The sequence below is a fragment of the Mauremys mutica genome, chromosome 3 (assembly GCF_020497125.1).
Source record: "Mauremys mutica isolate MM-2020 ecotype Southern chromosome 3, ASM2049712v1, whole genome shotgun sequence".
Classification (NCBI taxonomy): domain Eukaryota; kingdom Metazoa; phylum Chordata; order Testudines; family Geoemydidae; genus Mauremys; species Mauremys mutica.
The window spans coordinates 164,522,734-164,549,086 of NC_059074.1; the positions used below are offsets into that span (position 1 = coordinate 164,522,734).

The following is a 26,353-nucleotide window of genomic DNA, read 5'->3' on the forward strand; positions in this document are numbered from 1 at the left end:
TGTGCTGTAACTCTTTTTAATCTCTCTGAAGTGCCTTTGAATTCATCATATTCTTAACTAGCCCTGTAGACACTATTCTTATGTCAATATATCTTCATTTAAAATATGCTGTTACTGTTAATATTGACAAGTGAATATTCACTCTACATTGCAATAATCTTAACTCTGACTCATAAGACATGCTTATTATCTTTTCCAACATATATCTCACGTGGTCAAAAACATGCATGTATTAGTGATATGTGTGTTGAAATCCTTTGTAAATGTCTTGGGTGTCAATAGTTTGTGGTTTACTTATAGAATATCTTCATTTTGGGTCTCTTTCCAGGCCAGCCAAAACAGTTTTCAGATCTTAGGGTGGGTGGTTTTTTTTTGTTTTCTTTCCCACATGCCGCCACTGCATTGTGTGTGGCCTGTCTTCTCAGAGCTGACACTAGATTGAAGGTGTCCTTTCTATATAAAGTGACAATTCATAATGCTGCCACTTGGTGGCACCAAGAAAATAGAAATTGACGCTTAAAAACTACAATGACAAAATGCAATCAATATAGCAAACAGTCAATCCTTTCTGTTTGGAACTTCCCTCTGACTGCTTTTCATATAGTAGTTGAGTAACTCAGCATCACAGACCTGGAATTTAAGTTTCTCTTTATCCTGTTTTTAACCACTCCTATTGATTTGGTATAAGGTATACTCACTCATGCTTCTGACCTGTCCCAGTGGTATTGCCTACTTTCCTAACTGTAAATATCCTTGAATTTACTACATGTATTACTTGAATCTTGCAGACTTGCAATTCCTTAGCCGATGATAAATAGCTGTAATTTGTCTGCTCTTCCGTAAAGGCAGTCTTTGTAAGTGGAAAATCTGACATACCTGATGACTCTTCAGCCCTTAGACTTGATGGCGCTAATCCCAGAGGTGAAAAATACTGCATGTGCTGAAGCCAAGGAGATAAGGATGTTGACTTGATTTTCAGTTTCCTTTGTGTATACAGTGGAAAACATGGTTCTGTTAACTACATTGTTAGCAACGCACTTGTATCTTCCCCTGTTACTCTTCTGTGACATTTTAGCATGAAATCTTTAGCATTCTATTTACTGTCCTGGCAAGAAAACTGATCGGGGTGTCTTTTCAGGGAATAAAACGGGTTCTATGACGCTGTTAAATTCTGAGAACTAGCTGTACTATTTTTTTTTTGAGCATCAATACAATAAACATCTTAGGCCAGATTTTGTTCATGCACAGCCCATGTCCATAAAGAGATGAAATTCTCTAACCTGTGCCCAGACTAGGAATGGGACCAGAGCCCATGGGCTGCAGTAGTATCACCTGTACTCTAAGCACACCTCCATACTGAAATGGATAGAGTACTTGTTGCAGCACAGTTCCATGGTGTACTGTGGGGAGCAATGGCTGTTTGCATCCCTCTCCCCCTCATGAAGTGGAATCCCACTGCTGCTGCTTCAGAACTAGTTTGACTGGCAAATATGGCTATTTCTTTGTTTTGTTAGCATGCAGAACAGTCTGAGGTCAGTGTATTGCTTCAGGCCTGTTGATGAATTACATGAAGAAAAAAAATCAGCAACAGCAAGCCTGGTGCTTCCCAGCTGTCCCTCATTTTGAAAACGTTGGTCATTTTAGTCCCAGAGTTAACTATAAAGTTGGCGTCCCTTCATTCTTATTGCTGGACAGAATTTACGTTAGTAAGAAACTAACTGGGAGGCTGAGCTAACAGAAAATACTATTTGTACTAGAGAAATTAATCCCATCTCTTCAGTTCTTGTGTGACCATCCCAAATTATACCCCCATTTGGGCATCGGCAAGTTGAGATGTGTGGTGAGCAGATAGTTAAACATGATCACTTATTTTAACCTAAAAAAGCCGATAGTGCCTAAGATGGTGAGGCAAGAAAGATACAGAGATGTAGGGGAACCAGATACATGAGTAAGGATGGCAGAATCTGTCCTATAAGGCTGAAAAAGTAAGGACTAATAGTTAACCCTTTACTTACAGGTCTCCGTGATATACATGAAAATCTGGAGGAAGATTGTATACCTAATCTAGGGTAGATCTGGAATGCTTGTTCCACTTTGGGGCTGTTCTTACATTCTTCACTTGCATGTGTATATATCTAAATGATGAACTGCCTTGGTTGTGTGGAATGAGTACTTGTCCAGTGTAGTCCTCAAGGCTGAGCATCTGATTAAATGAACCATGATGCATACAATTTGTATGGTGTCCTTGTCAATCATAAGTAGATCTCAAGATAATTAATTAATTCTGTGTGCCAGGTCTTGGACACTCGTTTTCATTGGCTATCCACAAACTATGTCAGGGAAAACATTTTGATTAGGGCTGTCAAGCGATTAAAAAAATTAATCACCCTGTTAAGCCATAATAAAATACTATTTATATAAATATTTTTGGATGTTTTCTACATTTTCAAATATATTGATTTCAGGTAGAGCACAGAGTTCAAAGTGTACAGTGCTCTTGTGTACAGTGCAATACAAAGTGTACAGTTTATTTTTTACAGTATATTTTTATATTTATATTTTTATAAATATTTGTACTGTAAAAATAAAAAAAATAGTATTTTTCAATTCACTTAATACAAGTACTGTAGTACAACCTTTTTATCATGAAAGTTGGACTTACAAATGTAGAGTTATGTACAAAAAATAACTGCATTCAAAAACAAAACAATATAAAACTTTAGAGCCTACAAGTCCACTCAGTCCTACTTCTTGTTCAGCCAATCGCTCAGACAAACAAGTTTGTTTACATTTGCAGGAGATAATGCTGCCCGCTTCTTGTTTACAATGTCACCTGAAAGCGAGAACAGGCATTCGTGTGGTACTGTTGTAACTGGTGTTGCGAGATATTTATGTGCCACATTTGCTAAAGATTCGTATGTCCCTTCATGCTTCAACCACCAATCTAGAGGACATTGTCCATACTGATGATGGGTTCTGCTCGATAATGATCGAAAGCAGTACAGACCAACTGAGTCAGATGTCACCAGCAGAAGGTTGATTTTCTTTTTTGTTGGTTCGGGTTCTGTATTTTCTGCATTGGAATGTTGGTCTTTTAAGACTTCTGAAAGCATGCTCCATACCTCGTCCCTCTCAGATTTTGGAAGGCACTTCAGATTCTTAAATCTTGGGTCGAGTGCTGTAGCTATTTTTAGAAATCTCACATTGGTATCTTCTTTGCGTTTTGTCAACTCTGCACTGAAAGTGTTCTTAAAACGAACAACATGTGCTGAGTCATCATCCGAGATTGCTATAACATGAAATATATGGCAGAATGCGGGTAAGACACAGAACAGGAGACATACAATTCTCCCCCAAGGACTTCAGTCACAAATTTAATTAAGCATTTTTTTTTAATGAGCGCCATCAGCATAGAAGCATGTCCTATGTAATGGTGGCCAACGCATGAAGGGGCATACTCATGTTTAGCATATCTGGCACATAAATACCTTGCAATGCAAGCTACAAAAGTGCCATGCAAACGTCTATTCTCATTTCAGGTGACGTTGTAAATAAGAAGCAGGCAGCAGTATCTCTTGTAAATGTAAACAAACTTGTTTGTCTTAGCGATTGGCTGAACAAGTAGGAGGACTGAGTGGACTTGTAGGCTCTAAAGCAGGGGTAGGCAACCTATGGCACATGTGCCGAAGGCGGCACACGAGCTGATTTTCAGTGGCACTCACACTGCCGGGGTCCTGGCCACCGGTCCGGGGGGCTCTGCATTTTAATTTAATTTTAAATGAAGCTTCTTAAACATTTTCTAAAACCTTATTTACTTGACATACAACAATAGTTTAGTTATATATTATAGACTTATAGAAAGAGACCTTCTAAAAATGTTAAAATGTATTACTGGCACGCGAAACCTTAAATTAGAGTGAATAAATGAAGACTCGGCACACCACTTCTGAAATGTTGCCGACCCCATCTCTAAAGCTTTACATTGTTTTGTTTTTGAATGCAGTTATGTAACAAAACAAAAAAAAATCTACATTTGTAAGTTGCACTTTCACAAATAAGAGATTGCACTATGGTATTTGTACGAGGCAAATTGAAAAATACTATAATTTTATCATTTTTACAGTGCAAATATTTGTAATAAAAATAAAGTGAGTACTGTACACTTTGTATTCTGCGTTGTAATTGAAATCAATATATTTGAAAATGTAGAAAAACATCCAAAATATTTAATAAATTTCAATTGGTATTCTGTTGTTTAACAGTGCAATTAAAACTGCAATTAATTTTTTTAATCATGATTAATTTTTTTGAGTTAATCCCATGAGTTAACTGCAATTAATTGACCGCCCTAATTTTGATAATATCAGTTGCATACCCACTTACATTAGCTTTGCTGATATCCAACAAACAGAGCTGGAATGAAAGTTACAGATACAATTTGAACCTCACTTTGAACTTGGACCCAGAAATTTATATATAATGAGGCATTCCCCCCAAAATGAAATAGGGTTGCCTTAGGTGAGTAATATATTAGACATCTAGATGATATTTCTAGCCATTTTGGAAACGAACTAACTTCCCAGCTTGTGAAATAAGTTACCTCCACTTTGATGGGGGAAGGTTAGGGTTTAAATAATCTATTCTGAGGAACAGAGCAGCATCATTGGAGATTATTCTCAGGTCTGTTAGGGAATCCACACTACTTTCAGAATATAATATAGATAGAAGAAATAGATCTAGTCTAGTATGCCTGGTATCTTAGGGGATAGTAACTGGAGCTTTTGCCTGTAGAGTTTAATGCCTCATTGAGTGGTGTCGCTGAGGTGAGCCTTTACTGGTGTAGGAAAATTGGGTATGGGTTTGAGGTCAGGTCTGGTGCTACATGACCTTGTTGAATACAGAAACAAGCAATGTATTTTTTTATAAAAAATATAAATGTTGGTGTCCAAAAAGCAACCAACTGAATAGTTTATTTCCGCCTCCTAGCTACTCAAGTGGGCTCCCTACAGTTTTTTTGCATAAAAAATTAATCCCTCCTCCTCAATTTATGTAAACCAATGCAAAATACATATTTAAATCTGGTGATTTTTAGGCTCAATTAACCAGGCCCATCCCCACCCATAGTACTTACTGATAAGCAGCAGAATATACAAATACTAAAATATCTGATTTTAATATAGCAAAAAGCTTATCTCTGTGATGAAGGTGTAAGCAGCTCTGAGAATCTAAGGATTCTTGTGAGGGTTTTATGTTATTTCCTGGTGAAGATTTTTAAAGAAGCTGGGTAGGTGGGGCTGCATCTGTAACCATATTGCCTGATGATGTTCCTCATTGGGTTAAAGTCTGCATAGTGTGTAATGCTACAGAGACCTCTTGAAAAAAACATGCTCATGCCATTGTGTAGAGGAGTCGTTTTGGTTTTTTTTTCTTTTCCCCTAGCAGCTTAAAACCACTTGTCTTCACAGGTGGGGCTGGGCCTGCATGGGTTGTGGCCTCTCAGGAGGAGTGTACTGTCTACTCTTTCAATTTTGGGTTTGCAATTTTTGTTGAAACTTCAAGTAAGTGGGAAGCTAGTCTTCATATAAAAAGAAAACTGAGAAGTAGGATTAGGCAGTACACTGCCTTCTGGGAGTTCTGTAATATGAATCTCTCCTCCACCCCACTCCTTCCTGCAATCCCTCATTCTTCAGGCTGTTGTAGCTTCTTTCTTGGAGTCAGGAGTCTGTCTTCAAACTCCTGTTGGATTTCCTCTGCCATGTAACAAGTTGGTGTCACATTCACTGACTTTCAGTCATATTTCTCTGTTTAGTAGAACGCCCTCCGAGAACAGACTGCAGAGAGGCTTGGAACATTTCGTTTTTCATTTCTCTGGTAAGGTTCTGTGTAACTACGTCCACTATTCTGACTGCCAAAGCGGTCTCCTGTTTCTGTGGTGCTAGTGTTGGAGGACATGCTGCTGCTGGCACCATTTTGTTTTCTTATCAGTGCTAGGAGGCTGCTGCTTCTCCTTCTGTTTTTGTGCTGATCTAGGTTCCAGATTTTATTTTTTTTAACAGAGTATCCAGGGATGTTTCTTCCATTGTAGAATCCATGTAGTTTGACTGATTTTTTTTTTTTTTGTTAACTGCTCAATGGGAAATAGAGCCAGAGCTTAGTGTGAATGCAGATGCTAGCTAGGTCTGCCTCACATGACAAGATCGCTGGTTTCTTTGGACATCTACAAACACATACGACAGATTACCAGCTTCTGTCATGTTTAACACAGTTATAAATGCAAGAAACATTTTTATCTGAAGAGAGATACTCCTAGGAATAAAACTTTTGAAAAACTGTCTTGTATGTACTGTAAAATTTATCGTTCTTAGCTGTTACCTGCCTGTTAGTCACGTGAGCACTCCACATGCAGAACACTTTCGTATGTAGCCTTAACCTTTGCACTTATTTCTACATATTTTTCCATATACTCTGTTCAGATTTGTGATAACCCATTGGTGGTTTAAATTTTGTTTTGCTGTCTGAGTTGGAGTTGGTACCTTCATTCAAGGTACGTGAGTTCTAAATACCTAGGTAAACATGCATTAAATGTGATGTGCTCAGAGTCCTTAAAAGAACCCAGATGTTAGTCCTTGTATACAAACTGGAAAGTTATGAGGGATCTATGTTCTAGGGAGTTCACTTGATGCCACAAATTTGTGCTTCAGACTTTAAAGCTTCACTTAAAAATATGCTATTCTTCACGGTTGTGTAGCTATCCGATGACGTCTGCAGATAGCTAGAAAGAATAACTCAAAAAAGTGAACTGCACTGTTATCTCAATCAGTTAGTTACTCTGAAACCCGAAGAAGACAAAATGTCAACATTAACTGTTTCAGTGCTGATCATTAACAAACTGCCAGTGTATGTGCTGATCCTCCATCCCAAGCTGCTTCCAGGTGCTGAAATCACCAGCTGCCTCCTTGAGAGCTGCCAACATGTCCAGCAACTAATTATGCAGTCAACTTAAAAAGCATTCTAGCTCTCTGTGGCGTTCGGGGGGACTTGTTCATGACTCAGCTTCTCCTCCCATTCCTGAAACAAATTTCCCAGAAGTGTGCTTGAAATTTCAGGGCTACAGAATAGTGGCCATAGTGTCAAGATTTACAAATTGCATGTTCACTTACAGCGTGCACAAGTTTGTTTGGTTAATAAGGAAATAGCAGTCTCATTTGTATGATGTAAGAAGTATTTGCACTAATAAAAACAGAGGTCCTCAAACCAAATAAGCAAAAATAACAGCTGGGTTACCCGCTAATGAGGAAGGTGCTGCTAAACCTCCTTTCATTGTGGGAAGAATAAGTCTTTTAAGGCGCCCCCCCTTGCATTTTTATTACTCCATGGAAAACAGAGTCATTCTTTGAAAAATCCAAAAATCCAGCTGGGGGATATATATGGGGTGGCTGTGAAGGACATAGAGAAACTTGTTTATATAAAAAAGGAGTATTTTAACTGTTCCATTGGGTGATTTATGAATGGCTTATTCAGGCTTTTAGTATCTGAAAAAAGTTTTACTGTTTCAATCAATGGCCAAATACTTGGAGTTTGGGGAGAACTGCATAGACAGATCCTCCATCAAATTCCTGGTATGTTCTTTAAGAGAAGAAACTTCCAACCTCTTCTGGTTGGTTCTTAAATCCAGATAAGGTCTGAAACATTTGAGTAGTCATGAGAGGAAAAACAGAAGGGTATGAGATACCTAGAAGCGATAGAATATCAGTAAAGAGATAATGGTAGCTTGTTGGTCTTATTCCTTCTGTGGAAATGTCCTCATCATGTGCTAAGGTTCACTGCAGTTAGTTGAGGACAGGGGAGAGAGAGGACATCTGATTTAGATGATGATCTAGCAAAAAGGAAAGTGATCTGATATCCAGTGAGCCTGTATAAATCTTAGACCTCAGCAGCACTGTGCAGACTGGAAGGTGGAAACATGGAATGTCTCCCTTCCTCCAAATCTCACCTGGGCTATTGTTTCCAAAAGGAAATGCAGCTCAATGCAGTCAAACGATTTTTGTGTGTGGTATGAGGCCGCTGTGTATTACTCTCCCATGCCTTTTGTGGTACCTGCAAAGTATGCCTTCTAAAAATTACAGCAGTGGAATGTTCTCACTTGAAACTCAATCAATTGCCATGAATCACTCTTGGGGGAGGGGGGAAGCCCTTCTTTTCTCCTGGCTAGGGCCCTGGCAATGATGTCAAAATCTAACTTTAGTGTCTGTGTTGGTCTCTGAGGTGAATAGAAGTGATTCTGTTTGGTTTCAGTCATGCAGATTGGAGCCTCCGTCAAGGAGCTTGCAAGGTTATTCTTTTTTTCATAAGATTCCTTGTACATTCTTGGTAGAAGAGGTGATTGTTTAGTTTGATCTTTAATTCTATATCAGATCCATGTGGGGTGCATCTCTCTTTCCTTCACAAGAATAAATAGCTCACGAGTCTCACGTTCTGAAATGAGATGCTCCAACGTTATTGTCTCCTCTTGCAAGAGATGGAGCAAGCTCATTCTGGTACGTTGACTGGCTTATTTTTAAATTGGAGGTTTTTTCTGAACTACAAAGATTTATGTAGTATTACATATATAACCTACTTACGTGGGGTAGCCTGCCCTGGCTCACCAACTGGTTGAGAAAGAAGTGTAGGTTTGTTTAGCAGTCACATCAATAGAGACCCCGGTCTTCGTTCTTAAAACATGTGCAGGGGGCTCAACTCTGTATCAAGATGGATATTCTCTTCTGAATTATTGGAAACAATGGGTTCTAATTTCTGACCCATGGCAAGTTTCTTCACTGTGAAACTGTATAAAAAACAAAGTTAATGGGGACCTGCAAAGGTGTTTAAAAAAAAAAAAGATTTGTGGCATCCTTTGCTGTTTTATGATGTATAAAAGGGACCTGTGTGTGTGTTGAGTTCTTTCCTGCTTGTGTGGTGTTTTTTTTTTTTTTTTTACCATAAAAGTATCCTGATGTCAACTTTGGTTGTGCTAGAGGAATTATTGGAGTCTCTGAAGATGTATATTGTGTATTTTTCCTGCTTTCTGTCCAGTCAACAGTTTTTCCAAGTTTTTCCAACAGTATATCCAAGGTAACTGGATATACTCCACCATATATGCTGCATCAAAGTTATATTGATAAGCTTATTTCCTTAAGTGATAAGGAAATATACCATTTCTTGTGTCCTTCAATTGGCATTGCATCTGTGCAGGAGATTCAGGTGCAGAATTAGGCAACAGCAATTTCTTACCTAGCTGGCATCTTCTCTTTGAGTCTGATTCTTTCCCCATTCCTGGATGCACGTAGTGATTCTCATGAAGGGCTGTGTTTTTTAAGATGTGTCCCTTAATCTACCTGCCCTTTTTTTCCAGGGATGGTCATCAGAGTTGGCTGTAATTATGGCCTAGAAGTAGGTAGGGGTATCTCTGATGGAAGCATGGACCAGTAGGTAGGCCAGAGTGTTAATCCTGCATCTGCCAATGATTGGCTGTGTGACTTTGGGCACGTGTCTGAACAGCTGTGTAGTTGAATTACTCCAATCTGTTAAATGAAACGAATGGAGCATATCCACTTTTGTAAAGCACTTCGAGATCTAAAAGTTCTCAATGTATTTTAAGTATGATAGTGCAGTGTTTCTCAAACTGGGGTTGCCGCTAGTGTAGGGAAAGCCCCTGGCATGCAGGGCTGGTTTGTTTACCTGCCCCATCTGCAGGTCCGGCCGATCGCAGCCGGTTCGCTGCTGCAGGCCAATGGGAGCTGCTGGAAGTGGCGGCCAGTATGTCCCTCGGTCCGCGCTGCTTCCAGCAGCCCCCATTGGCCCAGAGCAGCGAACCGTGGCTAGTGGGAGCTGCGATCGGCCAGACCTGCGGACGGGGCAGGTAAACAAACAGGCCTGGCCCGCCAGGGACTTTCCCTACACAAGCGGCAACCCCAGTTTGAGAAACACTGTGATAGTGGATCTGAGTGGGAGAGATGAGCAGCTTTTGAAATGAATGTTCATTTGGAAGCTTGTATTTTAATCTTCAGAACCAGTTCTAACTTTTTCTCCCTTTTGCTCTTGCTCTTTGCAGCCAAACATGGCACTCTATGTGTGTGTGTGTGTGTGTGTGTGTTTGTTTTTTAAAGGGGGAGGTGGGAGAATGGAGTGAGAGGAGATGGTCTTGTCTTCACACTTGCCAAGAGAGAAACTTTGTGGTCTGTTGGACTAAGTATAGGATCGGGATCTAGAAACTTCTGATTTCTAATCCTGACTCTGCCACTGATTTACTGTGTCCTTAGGCAAGTTGCTTCACCTTTCTTTTCCACTTCAAAATAATACTTCATCTGTGCTGTGAGTATTAATTACAGTAGTTAACATGGCTGCAGTCCCTTGAAGATGTAAAGCATTAAGTATACTGAACAGCAGAGAACAAGCCCTAAAGGAGTTTTTCTTTTTGTGAGGTAAATGAAGGTACAACCAAACTACTGCATGTATGAAGGCACGATGTGTTTGCTTCAGGAAGAACTGATCTAGACTATATTACTTATGAGACAGGTGGAGGCTTGGAGGTTGTTAGACAGCCCCTTGATGGGAAGAGAGCCTTGGTGAGAGAAGGGAATGAGAGAGAGATCATTTCTGACCTTATGTAATACTTGTTGGTTGCTGGCACCCTCCTTTTATTTACTATCAGAGGGGTAGCCGTGTTAGTCTGGTTCTGTAGAAGCAACAAAGAATCCTGTGGCACCTTATAGACTAACAGACGTTTTGCAGCATGAGCTTTCGTGGGTGAATACGAAAGCTCATGCTGCAAAACGTCTGTTAGTCTATAAGGTGCCACAGGATTCTTTGCTGCTTCTTTTATTTACTGTGCCTTTTTTAAAGCTTTTTGGTTGCATCTTTCTATATGGGGGATAAGCCATTTGTTGACCATATGATGCTGTATACATCTAACTTTAAACGTCTTTCAGACCTTTTCAGTGATTTCTTTTCTTCTTCTTCCTCTTTCTTTTAGTACCTGCTACTTACCTATCTACCTTGGCAATCTGAATCTTCCATCTTAGTCCATGCTATACAGTATCCTGGGGGAAATGCAGCATGTCACTCAAATATCTAATGACGCAGGGTACTTCTTGAAAGTATTTGGAGCACATTTTGAGGCTATCAAAAGGACTTTTTGATCAAGGCACATGTTTCCTATGGGCGTTTTCTGATCTGTAAACTTTAAATATAGGTTTATTTTATAAAGTCACTTTCAATAGCTCATTGCCAACACCTCAACATAATTCCTTTTTATATCTAAGAAGATCTACTGACTAAACAAGTAACCAGCTGGAGTTTGAGTAGCCAGCACATTGACATCCAGCAGATTGACAATTAAAAGATATATTCACTGCATGTTAGAACCCAGATATTCTTCATAATATTCCTAGTATGCCATGTGCTACCTCTTGTAATTATTCTGTGGAAATGCTTCTTGCGCCTATATATCTCATTTTCATCAGTTGACCACACGGTGACTAAGGAGGGGCATATTATCTGATATCCATGCTCTTTGTCTATGTCAGACCCTCAAGATTATTTGAATATTTTTGATCATTTCTATTTTTGTGAGTGTGTCTGAGTTAAATAATTCTTAAAAATCTAAATAGCTGGCTGCTGGCTGTATTTACTGAGTACCTCTAATTGGTCAGAGGTGTCCTGGTCAGCCAATCTAACACCAAGTTTGATTTTAAGAAATGTGTTTTATTACTTGGAAATATACAAAGCTGTTGGGAAATGAGGGAGCAGACTGCTTCTGCTTGTTTAGATGGAGGCTTATGCACAGCAAAGTAGCTATAGAGTTTTTATATTCTGTTTGCGATAACAGTAAACAGAGAATCTAAAATAACCACTTGCACATTGCAACAAACACATCATCATTTGCTTAAAAAGAGTTATAATTACAGTTGACGAAGCATGGCCACCATAAAAATGCATTAGTTTGGCTTGACACATTAATTACCTGTTTTTGCAGATGTTTTTATATATTGTTGTGTGAACAGTTTACAAAATAATTACAGGAAAGTCATATGGAAAATAAACTAAGTGGGTGGTTTCTCGCCTTAATATTTTCATTCATGTGAATCTGTGTGAGGCACAGCTGCTCTGTAGCAAATGCATAGTGAGAGAGAGAGAGAGAGGGGAGGAATCTCGAAGGGTTTTTATTCAAAGGTCTCTGTCATCATCATTACCACACTTTTTTATATCTTGCTTCAGCAGCATAGTTTTTAAACATTTAAAATGACATGGCTGATATAATCCCAGTGAATGGGGTGGGGTGTGGAGAGAGCTTTGATACTGATCAGATGAAACACAAATCTTCTAGTCGCTAGGAAAATACCTACATGAAAAATTAATAGTAGTTTAAGCAGGATGGGCTTGTATGATCAGTTGTAAAGATTGGTCAAGGGCTTTAACACTTCTTGTTTGCTACTATTTAAAAAAATCTTTCTTTGGTGTAAATCTTATTAAAAGATGCTCATATCAATGATTCAGGACTCCATATTGAAGAGTGACCACATGATCTCTGTTGGAAATATGAATAAAATGTTCCTAAAAAAACATTTTAAAATAAAAAGCTTGTATTAGAAAAAATTACTTTGCCTCTTAATTTTTTAAAAAAGTTTGGATAGTTTTTGGATAGTTTGATCAATAGTTCATTCCTATAAAACATACAAATACAACCCCTCTGCATTTCTCTGACGTGTGAAGTACGCACAACTGTTGCGAAAGATCTTGAACATAGGAATTTGTCTGTCTGTCATCTTATCGCAATACCTTATTTAAGTGAGGAGCTACAAGAAATGAAAACCTGGGATAAATGCTAGAGTCTGCGTTTAGTTGTGTGGATTGTTCATCATCACAATCTAAGTGTTTTGTCACAGGTTTTTAAACATTTTATTATTCAAATCTTCTTTTAATTTGGTAGCCTATTTTACACGGTCCACATGTGCTATATATTAGATGTGCCAGAAAATCTTGGTATGTTAAGGAGTGATTGGACTGATAGGCAGCTGGTATTTTTTCATAACCTTTCTTGGATTTTTAAAAATTGGAGATCAAACTAATGTAAATTTAGAAAATAAAATAAACCGAACTCCACAAACTTATTTGATTCTCCTATTCTCGCTCAAAGACAGACCTTGTATTAAAGCATTTAAAGGCTGAACTGGTAAGTATTGAGATCAGCTTTTCTGTCAGCCATGAGAGAGAGGTTTCTATTCAAAGGGTTTTCACCTGTTTGCAAATACAGTCCTTCCTGGTATGGTAAAATTTTAAATGAGTGAATAACTCATAATATTTAAGAAAATAAATATTACTACACTCTTTCCTATCCGGAGTGATGAAGTGAAGTTTAATGTTGAATGAAAATAGGAGAGAAGAACGAAAACTCATAGGGACATGCCATCTTGTGTGTTAGTTGCTCTAAAATAACTGAGACATTGAGGCGAAAAATAGGTAAACAGTGATAAACATCCACACTAAAAACACATAATCAACAATTACAGCAGTAGCTTGACTTTTATACTAGTCTTAAAATCTTCTGGTGAACTGAAAATGCTGGCTGAAGAGAAGCCAAATACTACTAATATAAACAAATTAGCTGTTCCTGAGAAACAAGTCTTGATGGATGTCGAAGGAGTTGATGACTGTCTCTAAGGAAGTTGCAGACATCTGTACAAGATAAAGTTTCCTTCTACAGACAGAAGCAACAGGACTGGAAGCCAGTTTTGAGAATTTAAAAAGTATATTATTTGCATTTTTACACAGATGGGTGGCTAGTCATGAGGCCTCATCCCTTCTACCCAAGGCCCCTCCCTCTCCCAATCCCCCATCTGCCAGAGCCCCAAGCACCCGCTCCCACGGCCGGAGGAGCCCCTGCCGAACTGCCCTGGACGCCCCACCAGTCCCAGCGCCGGGCTGCCCCCAGTGCCGGCCTCGCCAGCCTCAGCATTGGCTCCAATGCTGGGCTGCTGGACTTTGTCTGGAGCTGAGCTCCTGCTGGCTTTGGGGAGAGGGTGACATATGGGTGGAGCTAGGGCCAGGGCCCATGTTTACAGACCATATATATCAGTGCTCTCGTCAGTAGCCTGCATTTGTTTAAACAAGACACATTCAGTTTATTCCTTCCTAAGTGGAAGACAACAGTGATATTTTGGAAAAATTTTCCAGAACCTTATTATCCAGCGGTTGATATGAAAGATGATGAAGCTGCTAATAAGATTCAGGCACAGTGCCCTATTTAGAAGCCCAGCCCTTACTCCGAACTGCTAGGAGGGGGCTTGAATTCTCATCAGGCTGCTACTGCGGTATCTTGCCTGCGGGCGGAGTGGTTCCATCTTGTCATCCTGGCTGGTGACCACCTGAAACTTTTTAGCCTCAAAAGGAAGGGAGCAGCCAGCAGCTGAAATCTGTGAGAGTTCTCACTTTCACCTGGCTATTGGTGGCATTTCTGACCCCATTTTCATGGAAGTATAGGTCGGAAGGATGGAAATAAGCAAGTTTTGCCTCTTCTGTTTTTTAAAGTAGTAATTTATAACCTTTACCGTATATGCACTAATCTGATTTCCATGGATACAGAGTCCATTTCACTTGCTGCCTCCAGTTCTTAATTTTGTTTCCATGGAAACTGACACCAAACTGGCAAAAATAAGGTAAGAGTTTTCATTTATTTGAGTATGTAATGAGGCTTAAACTGTATCTTTGCCAGAATACCCAAATCAGAGAATATGGAATCGAATATTATTGGGCTTGGCTATCAGAATCCATGAATAAGGCTGGAGCCAAAGACGGCAAAATCAAGTCAATCTCTTTGCCCAAATATATGGAAACACTTAAAAAAAAACCCAAAAAACAAAACAAAAAAACCCCTCACTATTTTCTGTTACTCCATCTAGGTGAGTCAAGTCCAACTCGTCGAGAAGCAGTGAAGAGGAAGACCGCAGAATATCTAATGCGTGCTGAAAAAATTTCCAGCCTATACCAGAAGCCCTTCTCTGAAGATGGATCAGTTTCTGGGGTAGGCTTTAGTTTCATTTCTCTGAAATTGAATCTGTAAGATTGTCTGTCTGTCTGTCTGTCTGAATTTCTTGGCTTTTAGTTGTCTCAAAGCCGTTTTTAAAATTAGATAACCTTCTGTATGTACCCTAAACACATTAGTCCTTTCTGGTAACTTTTTATAGTTTTTTTTTTTAATTCTTTGGTGCGTCTTGATTTAGTTTACTTTTTGTAATATTATGCAGGATACCTGGTTCTAAAAAGTGCTATCAGTGGGTTTTAAGTATTTTTACTTCATACTCCGCAGTTTATAAAGTAAACTGAGTTGGGGCATTCAGCAGCTTCTGCCAGTATTAAATTGCTTTTTGAGGTAGCTTCCATCTTTTTAAGCAGATATCCTTAGCTGAGCTTACTTGTGCAAAAAAAAAATCCTGTTTCAAGACTTTCTTAATATATCTCTACTTTGCCCTTCCCCATCCAGTTCCCGTGGGACTCATCTGTTCTTAGTTTGTATTTTTGCTGCAGTCACACTAAACTGTGTGTGATTGTCAATGACTGCTCCCAGGTAGTAAACATAAAAGTGTCAAACTTCCTGTCTGTCTATATTTGTATTAAGTAAGGACAAAAAGGGCAGAAAATTCTTTTGTCTTATTTTTCACAGCCCTAAGAGCAGTTTAAAGAGATTGTTGCAGTTAAAAAGCAAAGCTTTAGAAAATCAGATAAAATTAAGCCCCCCTAATCCAAAGTAAATCTTAACCTTCCCCCCTCCCACCCTGCCTCCTCAATCTTGTTTTGAAGAGGAACTGTTTCTGTAATAAGAGACCACAAATACATTTATGGGGACATTCTAAATGAGAAACATTTTGTGAGAGTTAATGTCTTAATACGTATATCAATTGTACTTGAGAGAATTTTAATATTGTGGTCTGTTATCCACATCTACATAGCAATGGATCACCCTTTTCCAAGAGGTGTCATAACTAAACAGAGATGTTCTGTGAACTTCCTGCTTGTGTCTTTCCTTGGGCCAAATGCTCTTGGAAGTGAGGAAAATCTTGATTGAATGCAAATCCAGTATTTTTGGAAAGTGAGCAGGAAGACAATATGAGGAACCCATTACAGTTTGTATAGTAAAAATTCACTATGGCTGGGTAACAGGAAGAAACAGGTATTACTGTACAAGAACCCCCTCAAGGGCAATGGAACCACCGTCTATCATTTAGTACTGAATTGGACAAATGCCTCCTTTGCAGACCTAAAAGGAATACATCTGAAGAAAAAAGGGAGGAAAGAGAGAAACATGCATCTCTCCTTGATAACATTCAAAGCTGACTAGCTAGGAGAAGCTTCACTTTAGCTGAGCAAATTTTGTTCTTGACTTAATCCACTTACTTGGTAACACAAGCTTTGTCCATCTAGTGGCACTATTATACAGTACTAGTATCTAAGCATTTATTTTACTTTATTATTCATTCTTGATTTTTGTCTCTCTTCTACTCTTGTGCCAAATAAAGTTTTTGCTTTTATTTGAGATTGTTGGAATTAATTTACATAGATTGTTACATTGGGGACAACCACTATCCAATGGGCCACAGAGATGGAAACTGAGTTCTGATCAGAAGTGGGAATGTGGGGACAACTGAGACACCTAAAAGAGCATGTAAAGTGCTGTGAAGAAGGAGGCGGGCATTATTGTGGGCAAAAAGAGAACCAGAGGAATAGACCTGACTCCTTGATTGTCACTGTCAAGAATTAGGTAGCATGGATGATCTTCTTGTCTACAGCAATCGTAAGAAAACATGGTGAGAATAGTGACACATGCCCTCAAATGTTGACATACATAGTGTTTGACATGAAGTTTGCCTAGATGAGGATGAAGAGGGTGGCTTTTTTTGGACAGCAGTTACTGGCCAGGCTCAGAGGCTCACTCATTTTCGGGAATGTTCGTCTTGTTATTCTGGATCACAGTTTACCTCAGATTTCCCTTCACTCCTCCTTGCTGTTAGCTCTTTATTTCCATCTGGCAGGGTGGGTTCATCTGGAGTTAGTTTTCCTCAACTGTAGCTGCTGAAGGTGATGGGTTTGGAACTTTCCTTTCCTTCTTGTTCAGAAAACTACACCTCTCCACAGGGAAAAAGATAAATTTTACAAAAGAACTTTGCTTCAGTTTAATATTTTAATCTGTAAAGCCGTTGGAAGCTGTCTTATTTGTAGGTAGCGGGTTGGTGTCTGTGACTCTGTGCGGAGGCTGTATACTTGATTTTTTTGGAGGGAAGGATCTGATTATTCTTTGTTAGGGCAGGTAAGTGGCTAGAACCTTTTGAAAATATGACTTGTTCAAGTGTCATAGGTGTGCATGGTGATCTGTGGAGCAAGTAAACAGATACAGCTCCGTGTTCCAAGTTGCTTGCACTTGAACCCCCCTCTCCTACCACAACTGCTGGATAGGCAGATGGAAGTGAGCCAGCACCTGACGATCTAACATAGGCAAGCAGGTTGGTGCAGAAAGGAGTGTGTTCTCTGTGGCCTGGATTCCTCTCTCAGTGACACCATAGAAGCCATTCGGTGGGTTCTAAAGGGATGGAGCAAGGGATGTGTCTGGCAGGTCTCAGCTGGGTTTCTCCCACCCCAGATCCCTGGGGCACAGCATGACACTGCAGGTAACCTGTCATCTTTAGTTGAGCTAGTGCTACAAATTGCAGAATGTTTTCCCTTTTCATCACAAGTTCTGTCGGGAGTAAAGTCCAAACTTTTGTTTTCAGGTGAAATTCTGTTATTCCAGGTATGCAAGGGAGATGGAGAGAATAGCAGGGCTTGTATTATGCAAGTGTGTGTATACAGCAGTGAACACATATGCCTGACACACAGACTGTGTAAGTTACATCCTGATAGTTCACAAAACACAGTGGGGACCAAAAAACAACAACAACATGTTAACTACTTGAATAGTTAACATGCACTCTCATCTATTTCAGTGTGACTTATTTCTGGGTGAGTAATGCATAGCTACCTTTGGCTAAGGCTGTTTTGGGGATTATTGTGTTGTGTACCTTATTACATCAGGGTTTATGACTGACATGAGTAGAGAGCACTTGCCATCAAACAAAAAGAGCACTATTTAGCATTCTATATTTTGTGTTCTTGTAATTTATAAAGCATCTAATTTCCTTTTTCCTGTCCCTTAAGCCCTGAACTATTGTGAATCCAGAATAACTATAAGGCTCTGATTGATTATTGTTGCCAGTGGGAGCTCAGCTATTTGTTATGAAGTTTCTTTACCTCTGCAAAGCATTGGAAACTATATAAACTCATTTCTTTTTCTATTTTAAAATTTTATTTTCAATGTTATCTTGATTTATTTACTTGCAACTTTTCTTACATTTAAGGAGAAACAGAAAAGTTCTCCTTTCATCTCCACTCTCTCTTATTTATGATAAATTTTGTTTCCTTCGGCCTGGCATTTGCTACAGCAGGCAGTCTTCCTTCAAGTACCACCCTGATTGATGTGTAATCTTTGATATCTTCCATTAGCCTCCAGGATCACTAAGTTCAAGGCCCTCTTGGAACCTAAGGAGCCCTGCCGAGGAACTGAAGGCCTTCAGAGTCCTTGGGGTGATTGACAAGGTAATTCTTCAGTGTCTCTTCAAGAGTTCAGTCATAAATCGACTGCATGCTGACATTTTGTCTTTGAAGCTGTGGATCTTAAGGATATGAAACAAAAGGGGAAAATGACTCAAATGCATCTGCACTTTAAAATAACAAAAGTAGAAGAAAAAAGGCTTTTATCTAAGCAATTCATGTAAGGTCATGCAAAATATATTTGAGCTAAAGGATAAGGCACATGTTTGGTGGCATTCAGTAGGATGGGGCCTGGTTTTTGAAAATAATGTCACTGTTACAATACTGGGATAAGGACACGTCGATACATTTTCAGTTTATTAAACCGATGGTCATTTGAAATACAGAAGGGTAAAAATTCATGCACTTTCCCACAGTCCGTGCAATATGGAAACTTGAGGAGGAGGAGGAACCCCTGTGAAGAAGATATTTGCTCTCTCTCCTCTTAGAACCTTGAATTCAACTCCCCAGCCAAGGCAGAGATCTAGAACAAGTCAAACTAATTGTTGACTCATTCAGATAAAATCTCCCAAAATCCCAGGGTAATATCCCTCTGTAATGTGTCAACTGTAATGGACCATACAGATCTTTTGCAAGCCTAATTAAGTGACTGAAAGAATAACAGTGCATAACGTAGCTACACTATTTTGATCTCACCAATTAGTTATCCCTTTACCTATTACATTTAAGATGATATATTAATCAGTAATGAGATGACTAATTCAACTTGTAATGACTCATTTCCTTGTTGCCACTCCATTCCCCTGATGCCTTTTGATTGTTCCTTGAGTGATCCCTGGCTTGTGTGCTTTGTATTTCAGGTCACATGACCCATTTATAACTTGTATTATTAAAAATTGCTGCTACACTCTTAGTTCTGAATTTGTTCCTCTCTTTTGTTAGTCTGAACATAGCGATTTGGATTTTTTTTTTGCCTATACTGTTTTAATTGCATGCATAACTACTATCTTTTCTCCTCTGGCTATATACACTCAGATTTTAACCTTGTTTTCACAACATGCAAGGACCTTTTCGCTATAATATCATATACATTGTATCTCCTTTCATCTGATGGCACGTGTCTAATCTATTTAGTGTTTCTCTCTCTGTATATTTATTAAGGAGCAATTGAAAGACCAGTTTGATAAGCTGATTATAGCTGTTAGCTGTGTGCATTGTATAAATCTTTAAGACTATGGGGGATTCCAGGAACTACCTAACCTCATAATCCTCCATAAGGAGAGATGGAACAGGCAGCCTAGAGCCTTAGGAATTGTCCATACCTGGGCATACAAGGCTATGATGATATTGTAGAGAGATGGAGTAAGACCTCTTCAAATGTCTTTCAGTATTTTGTGGTCTTTAAGACGGAAATGATTAGTAACTTGGAAGTGATGCTCAACACCTTGTAGGGCCAAGCTCCTTTATTCCACGGGCTAACTAAATCTGCCAGGTATCACTAGATTCCTATCTAGCAAGCTTCTAGGTACAAGCCTGATATATCCAGATCCTGGAATCAGAACTTCTTCTGCAAAGAGACAAGGTTACTGGGGTGACAAAAAACAAGAGATTTAATATTGGAGACATCAGCATGGCATGCATTCTAACAGTGTTTTGTTGTATAGACAGCCAGCTAGTATGCCATAGGGGGCAGAGTTAAATATGAATTATTGTTCAGAGATGGAGCAAGATGTTTTCGGATGTCTGTCTACTTGTATACCTGCTCCCAGGCTCTCTACTCTTCTTCTAAGTTTTAATCTTACTCTGAGCTACAGTTTGTTTTTATCGTTTGATTATAGTGTCATAAGTGTGTACCTAGTGTTTTAGAGCAAGTATAAAGTCAATCCCTTCCCCAAAGGAGCTTAATCATAGAGTATGTTATGTTTTATATACACACATTTTATATTCATACACAAGTGTTTCTTATGAATGTAGTACAAGGACTGTGTTTGTTTTTACCCTCACTGTAAATCATTGTGTACACTTATGTCCCATTTCTTCATGCACCCCCAATACGCTCATTCTAAGGCTCCAATTTTGGGAGAGTTTAAACATGTGCGTAAACTACTAATGTAACTAGTGACACTGAAAGCAAGCATACTCCAGTGAGTACAAGTGTGTACGTAATATAGACATGTCACAAGTAAATTTATAAATATTAGATTGTCTAAAGGATTCCATAATACTTTGGCGTTTCACTCACCACAGAAAAGCAGCTACTACTGGGCTAGTGTGCATAAATAGGTATTCAGCTAGTGCACGGCACAACAGTCAGTTTTGGTCGAAGATATGGAGGCAAACCTCTACTCCTTCTATGGCATCTTTAATATCCTTGCAGAGCAGACAGTCTCATCTCTCACTGCTAATGCTTGGCACAGGGTATAAGGCCTTGTCTACACTACAGGGGAAATTCGATCTAAGCTACGCAGTTTGAGTTACGTGAATAGCGTAACTCAAATGGATGTAGCTTAGACCTAATTACCTCAGGGTCCAGACTACACGATGTCGACAGGAGATGCTCTCCTGTCAACTCCCCCTGGATCTGGTCTACACTGCGGGAGGGGGATCGATCTAAGATACACAACTTCACGGTGCTGGATCGACGGCCGCAGCTCCCCCGTCGATTTTGCTTCCGCCTCTCGCACTGCTGGAGTTCAGCAGTCCATGGGAGAGCGATCGGGGATCGATTTATCGCATCTACACTACATGTGATAAATTGATCCCCGATAGATCGATCGCTACCCGCCGATCTGGTGGGTAGTGTAGACATACCCCTACTCTTTTCAATCAAGTGGAGTACAGGAATAGACGGGAGAGCGATCTGCAGTCAATTTAGCAGGGCTTCACTAGACCCGCTAAGTTGACTGCCGATGCATCGCTTGTCGCTCGTCGATCCCCCAGTAAGTGAAGACAAGCCCTAAGTGTGCCCATTGCTGCTTACCTTGTAAAACCACCTCTAGACCAAGGTGTGGGAGAACACCAATATGCAGGAAACACCATTTATGTGTGGCGTGTACCTTTCCAAACCATTGCTACGCTCCTGATCCATTTCAGCAGCTAGTGTGGTGTATATCTGTGACTTGTCAGCTGGCTCCTGGCTGCAAAGCAAGATATCCCATGTTAACTGGTCTCCCTCATATGAACTCTTTAAATAGTTTTGCTCTTCCCTGAACAGGCTTGTGATGTACTGTTAGCATCTACAGAATGCAGTGTCCTCTTAAAAATGAAACAAGTGGCATCTCAAAGGCAGGGTTTTCTGAAAAGTAGGTACTTTAACAGACGCTATACTGTGTGTTGCAATGCTTAAGTACAAATCAGCAGGCTAGCGAAACTTTGGTCTCATCTCAATTGCAGCCATGTGGGAGCATCTATTTGCAACATTTAGCCCAAACCATATTATAATGTGTTTTGTCTGTGAAGATGGGGGAAAATCATGTGACAGCCTGATCTTTCAGGACTGTAGCACAGTTGCCTTAAAGTAGTTTAGTTTATAATGATTTGGGACACAACAGGGGGTAACCAGGTCTGCATCACACAGAGCTTTTTCTGACAGACAATCTCCTAATCTTTGTTCTAGTCATGATACAACTTCCTTGGTCCTAATAACAATCAGAGCGCCAATGGAGATGGACTAATGGAATTTGTGCCATTGTGGTGTTTAGCATCTAGATTTGTTTTGAGGAAAATTTAATACGGTAAAAATGCTGGTGGCCAGTCTATATCGTAGTGCTCCTACTGTTGCTAGATGTTGTGGAGTTGCAACTTTTCTGGAACTTTTCTTAGACACTGAGAGAGTCCTTGGTTGGATATGCTGCCAAGATTTAAAAAAGGAACTGGGGTGACTTTTTTTTGTGTGCCCTCAACTTGAGATATCTGGAAAGAGCCTGATTTTCAGAAAATAGGGTGCTCATCATTTTCTGAAACTCTGGCTCCTTCAAGCTGTCTCATGCTGGGCACCCAAAACTACTAGTCAATTCTGGAAAATTTTGGCCATGGCTTTATCATCTTTTTTTCATTTGGGCTGTTTGCTTCAAAAGTAAACAGTGTGCTGCTATACTCGGCACAGGCTTTTATATTTTTACAACAGGAAGGGCCCTCCTGTGAACAGTTTTTTTTGCAAATGGTATTTTAATCTACTGAAAAATGAGGCTTTTGTCCTTTGAATGTTCAGGGCTTTAATCTATTGTGGATATGTGAATGTATCATGCCAAAGAGTGGGCTTGTGTGTGTCTAGCTATAGATACCCCCTGACCAAATGTAATCAGTTACATAAGCACAGTAAAGCATCTTAAACCTGCAGACTCCTTTTTGAAGTAGAAAACTTTTCTTTCATAACTTATTTAGTTCAAAATATTTATGTGTTGCAGAATCTATGCTGAGTTTCTGCCCCGGCAAGCAACTCTTTACTTTGAAGCTATAATCAGCCCCTGAAGAAACTGATTTTCCATGGTACTGCAGACATTTTAACAATGCTGTTTCAAGCCCAATGTCTTATTCTTTAGTGGGCAACCCTGTGTTATTTAGATTCATTCTATTTAAAGATTAATCTTGTAGCCCTTAAAAGCAGAGTTCGTTAAGCAAGGCCTATGATGCTATAAGCAATGTCTCGTAACTTTTTTCCCCAAACAGCTAAATTTGATGCAGTTGGTATTGGTGTAAATCTGGAGAAACACAATTGGCTTCAGTGGACTTCTATCTGGATTTTCTCTGATGATTCTGATCTCAGTAGCAGGCTCAATCTGCCAAGACTTGTGTGAATTAGGTTTATTGTTCAATAGATTCTTGGTTAAAATAAATGTAACATAATCTGAAACACTAAGAATTAGAACACTATCATCAGTGTCCTGCTAAAATTAATTGAGAAGTCTTTGAACAGGCTTCTTACATGGATGTAAATCTCTTCCTGTAATTTTTCTGAAGAGCTGAAAAAAATCTCATTGCACTATATAACTTTGCTTCGTTACAAATATTTGGTTTTCTTTTCAGTGTTATGCTGTATGTGAGAAATCAGATCCCCAATATTAAATTATTATGCTCTATTTCTAGGGACAAGTCACCATGACACCCAAATCAGTATTATTAATTATTTTAAAAGTATGATATGATTACTTATGTCAGCCTCAAAAGCAGAAATGCAAAAAAAAAAACAACAACAAAAAAAACCCAAAACAACACAATGTAAAGAACCCATGTGGTACTTGCTTGCATAATACATTTTTTTTAATATGCTGCAGAACCATAGTTAGTTGAATTCAACAGGTTATGGTTAGTTTAATTGAGTTTAATTAAAGGGTAGGAAAAATGGGCTTGTGTTATGACAGTTCCTCTGTTGTACATTGTAAACGGGTTGGACTCACCCCTGCGGCACCTCCTGCTGGTTGCTCTCCGAACTTACTCTGTTCAGCGCCAGAGCGCCCTCTGCAGGCCGGTGATCCACCTGTTCGTAGGCCCCCGTGTCCCTTCCTAGACCCGGTGCCCCTTTCTCTGGGGTGCTGCCCCCTGGCAATAACCCCCGTCTCTCTGGGTCTCCCTTTCTGTCTCAGGGAACCCCCACCCTCTATCCCTACCTTGCCTCAGTGTATGGCTACTGCCAGTCATTGTCTAGCCCCACACTCTGGGCAGACTGCAGTCTCAGCCAACTCATCCCTGGCAAGGAGGGTTTGGACCTGCTGCTTTGTCCTACCCCTGGGCCGCCCTCTGCGACCCACAGTACCTATCGGCCCACTCCTAGGCCGCAGCCTGGGGCTTTCTAGGCTGGAGCTCCCCGGCTCCTCAGCCTTCCCCAGCCCTGTGCCACTCAGGTACCTGGTCTCTCTTTCCCAGCAGCTAGGCCCATCTCTCTCTCTGAAGGCAGAAGAGAGACTGTCTGGGCTCCTAGCTTCCCTGCCTTTTATAAGGCCCTGCTACTCAGTTTGGGGCGTGGTCCCCAGCTGTAGCCACTTCCCCAATCAGCTCAGCTCTGTCAGGCCACATTTTAAACCCCTTAAAACCCCGGAGCAGGGTCCACCCTGCTACATACATGAATGTTTAATATTGCAGTAGCTATGTCTTAGTCCATGTTTACTAATTCCCCTTAGAAGCTTAAAATATGCCACTACCTCGATATAACGCAACCCGATATATCATGAATTCGGATATAACGCGGTAAAGCAGTGCTCTGGGGGGGCGGGGCTGTGCACTCCGGCGGATCAAAGCAAGTTCAATACAACACGGTTTCACCTATAACGTGGTAAGATTTTTTTTTTTTTTGGCTCCCGAGGACATCGTTATATCGAGGTAGAGGTGTATTTTAATCCTCAGTTTTACTTTGAATAGAGTTTAAACAGTACTGCAGTTGCACAATTTATTTTGACATCAGCTCATATTTTGGCACATTGCAGTCAGATAAACATTCTGCTAAATTTTGATGATTTTCCTCTCCCCTAACGTTAGTTATGGGTTTGTACAGTAACTGTGAGCATAAAAGACTTGGAGAAAATGTAGCTACAACAATCGCATGACTATATCAAGTCACATATTCTCTCTATTGTAGCATTATGATGATGACAAGAACCGGAAAGAGAAACAAGTCTGACACTAACTGTAAACAAAAATGAAACCGACTAGTCTTATTTTCATTGCCCAAACATAACACAGTGGAAACAAATAAATGTCATAGTCGTTAAAAAGCAGATTAAATATTTACAATTTAATTAATCTAGCTATTATTATCAATGTAAATAAGAAAACTTGTTTGAAGAGTAGTTTTTTGTAATCAGAATGTCTTAAATAACTACCTTGTTTTATAGCAATTTCAAATCTACTATAGTACTCACAGAAGTTAAAGATGGAAAAGTATTTGGATCACTCAATCCATTTCCCTGTCATTACAGAATTGTTCCCTAAAATACATTTTAATATCTAGTCTAGTTTTATGTCCCAAGATTTGAGGCTTCCACCTCTTTCCTAAGGAAACTGTTTTACCTAACACATCTCACAGTTAAGAAGAGTCTCTTTTCCTGATATTCAGCCTTTGTTTCATTCTATTATTCCTAGCTCTATCCAGTTTTATTAAACTAAAGAAAATAATCTCCTTGGAGTTTACACACTTGACACATGTAATATGTTTTCGCTTAGCCAGATTACATACACTCACTCACTCACTCACTCACTTGAAATCTTTAATCATACTTTAGTCCCTATAGCTCCCTGATCACTTATGTTACTCTTCTCTGAACTCCCTTAGATTTGTCAATAACTTTCTGGTAATATGGTGAACAGAATTGACTGCAGGTGCAGTTACACAACAGTTGTACAGACAGAGATGATTACCTCCCTGCTCTTGGGGTAGGCATTGTTGAATCACCCAGACTTGCCTTTATAATCCCATCACACAGCAAACTAATGTTGTATTTGCTCTGTTAACCCTCCAGTAGGTCTTGCTACTGGTTCCCAGACGTCCCCTCCCATTGAGTATGTGTTTAAGATTATTTCTCCCCTTATGTATTGGACTGCATGTTTTCATCAGAATCTTTTTTTTTAACTTGTTTTCTAAACTCTCTTGTTTTCTAAGTCCCTCTGTATTTCAGTACTTGCTGCAAATATTTGTTGTGCTATTTACTTGATTTCATGTAATTAATAAAGATGCTAAATAAGAACAGTCTAAAGAACAGTTTCTCCTAACGCAGAAGAATAACATAAATTTAACCCCTTCTCTCCA

The 26,353-nt window shown here is 39.6% G+C and overlaps 1 protein-coding gene across 3 annotated transcripts in view; it reads left to right on the top strand.

The window, feature by feature from the left end:
* The window catches only part of RPS6KC1 (ribosomal protein S6 kinase C1), a 123,262-nt gene that overhangs the window by 46,908 nt on the left and 50,001 nt on the right, over nucleotides 1-26,353 (top strand). For all 3 annotated transcript variants that reach the window (XM_045011342.1, XM_045011343.1, XM_045011341.1), the window contains exons 8-9: nucleotides 14,937-15,058; nucleotides 18,568-18,660. In XM_045011342.1, the coding sequence (XP_044867277.1) occupies nucleotides 14,937-15,058; nucleotides 18,568-18,660 (215 nt within the window). The remainder of the gene's footprint in view (nucleotides 1-14,936; nucleotides 15,059-18,567; nucleotides 18,661-26,353) is intronic.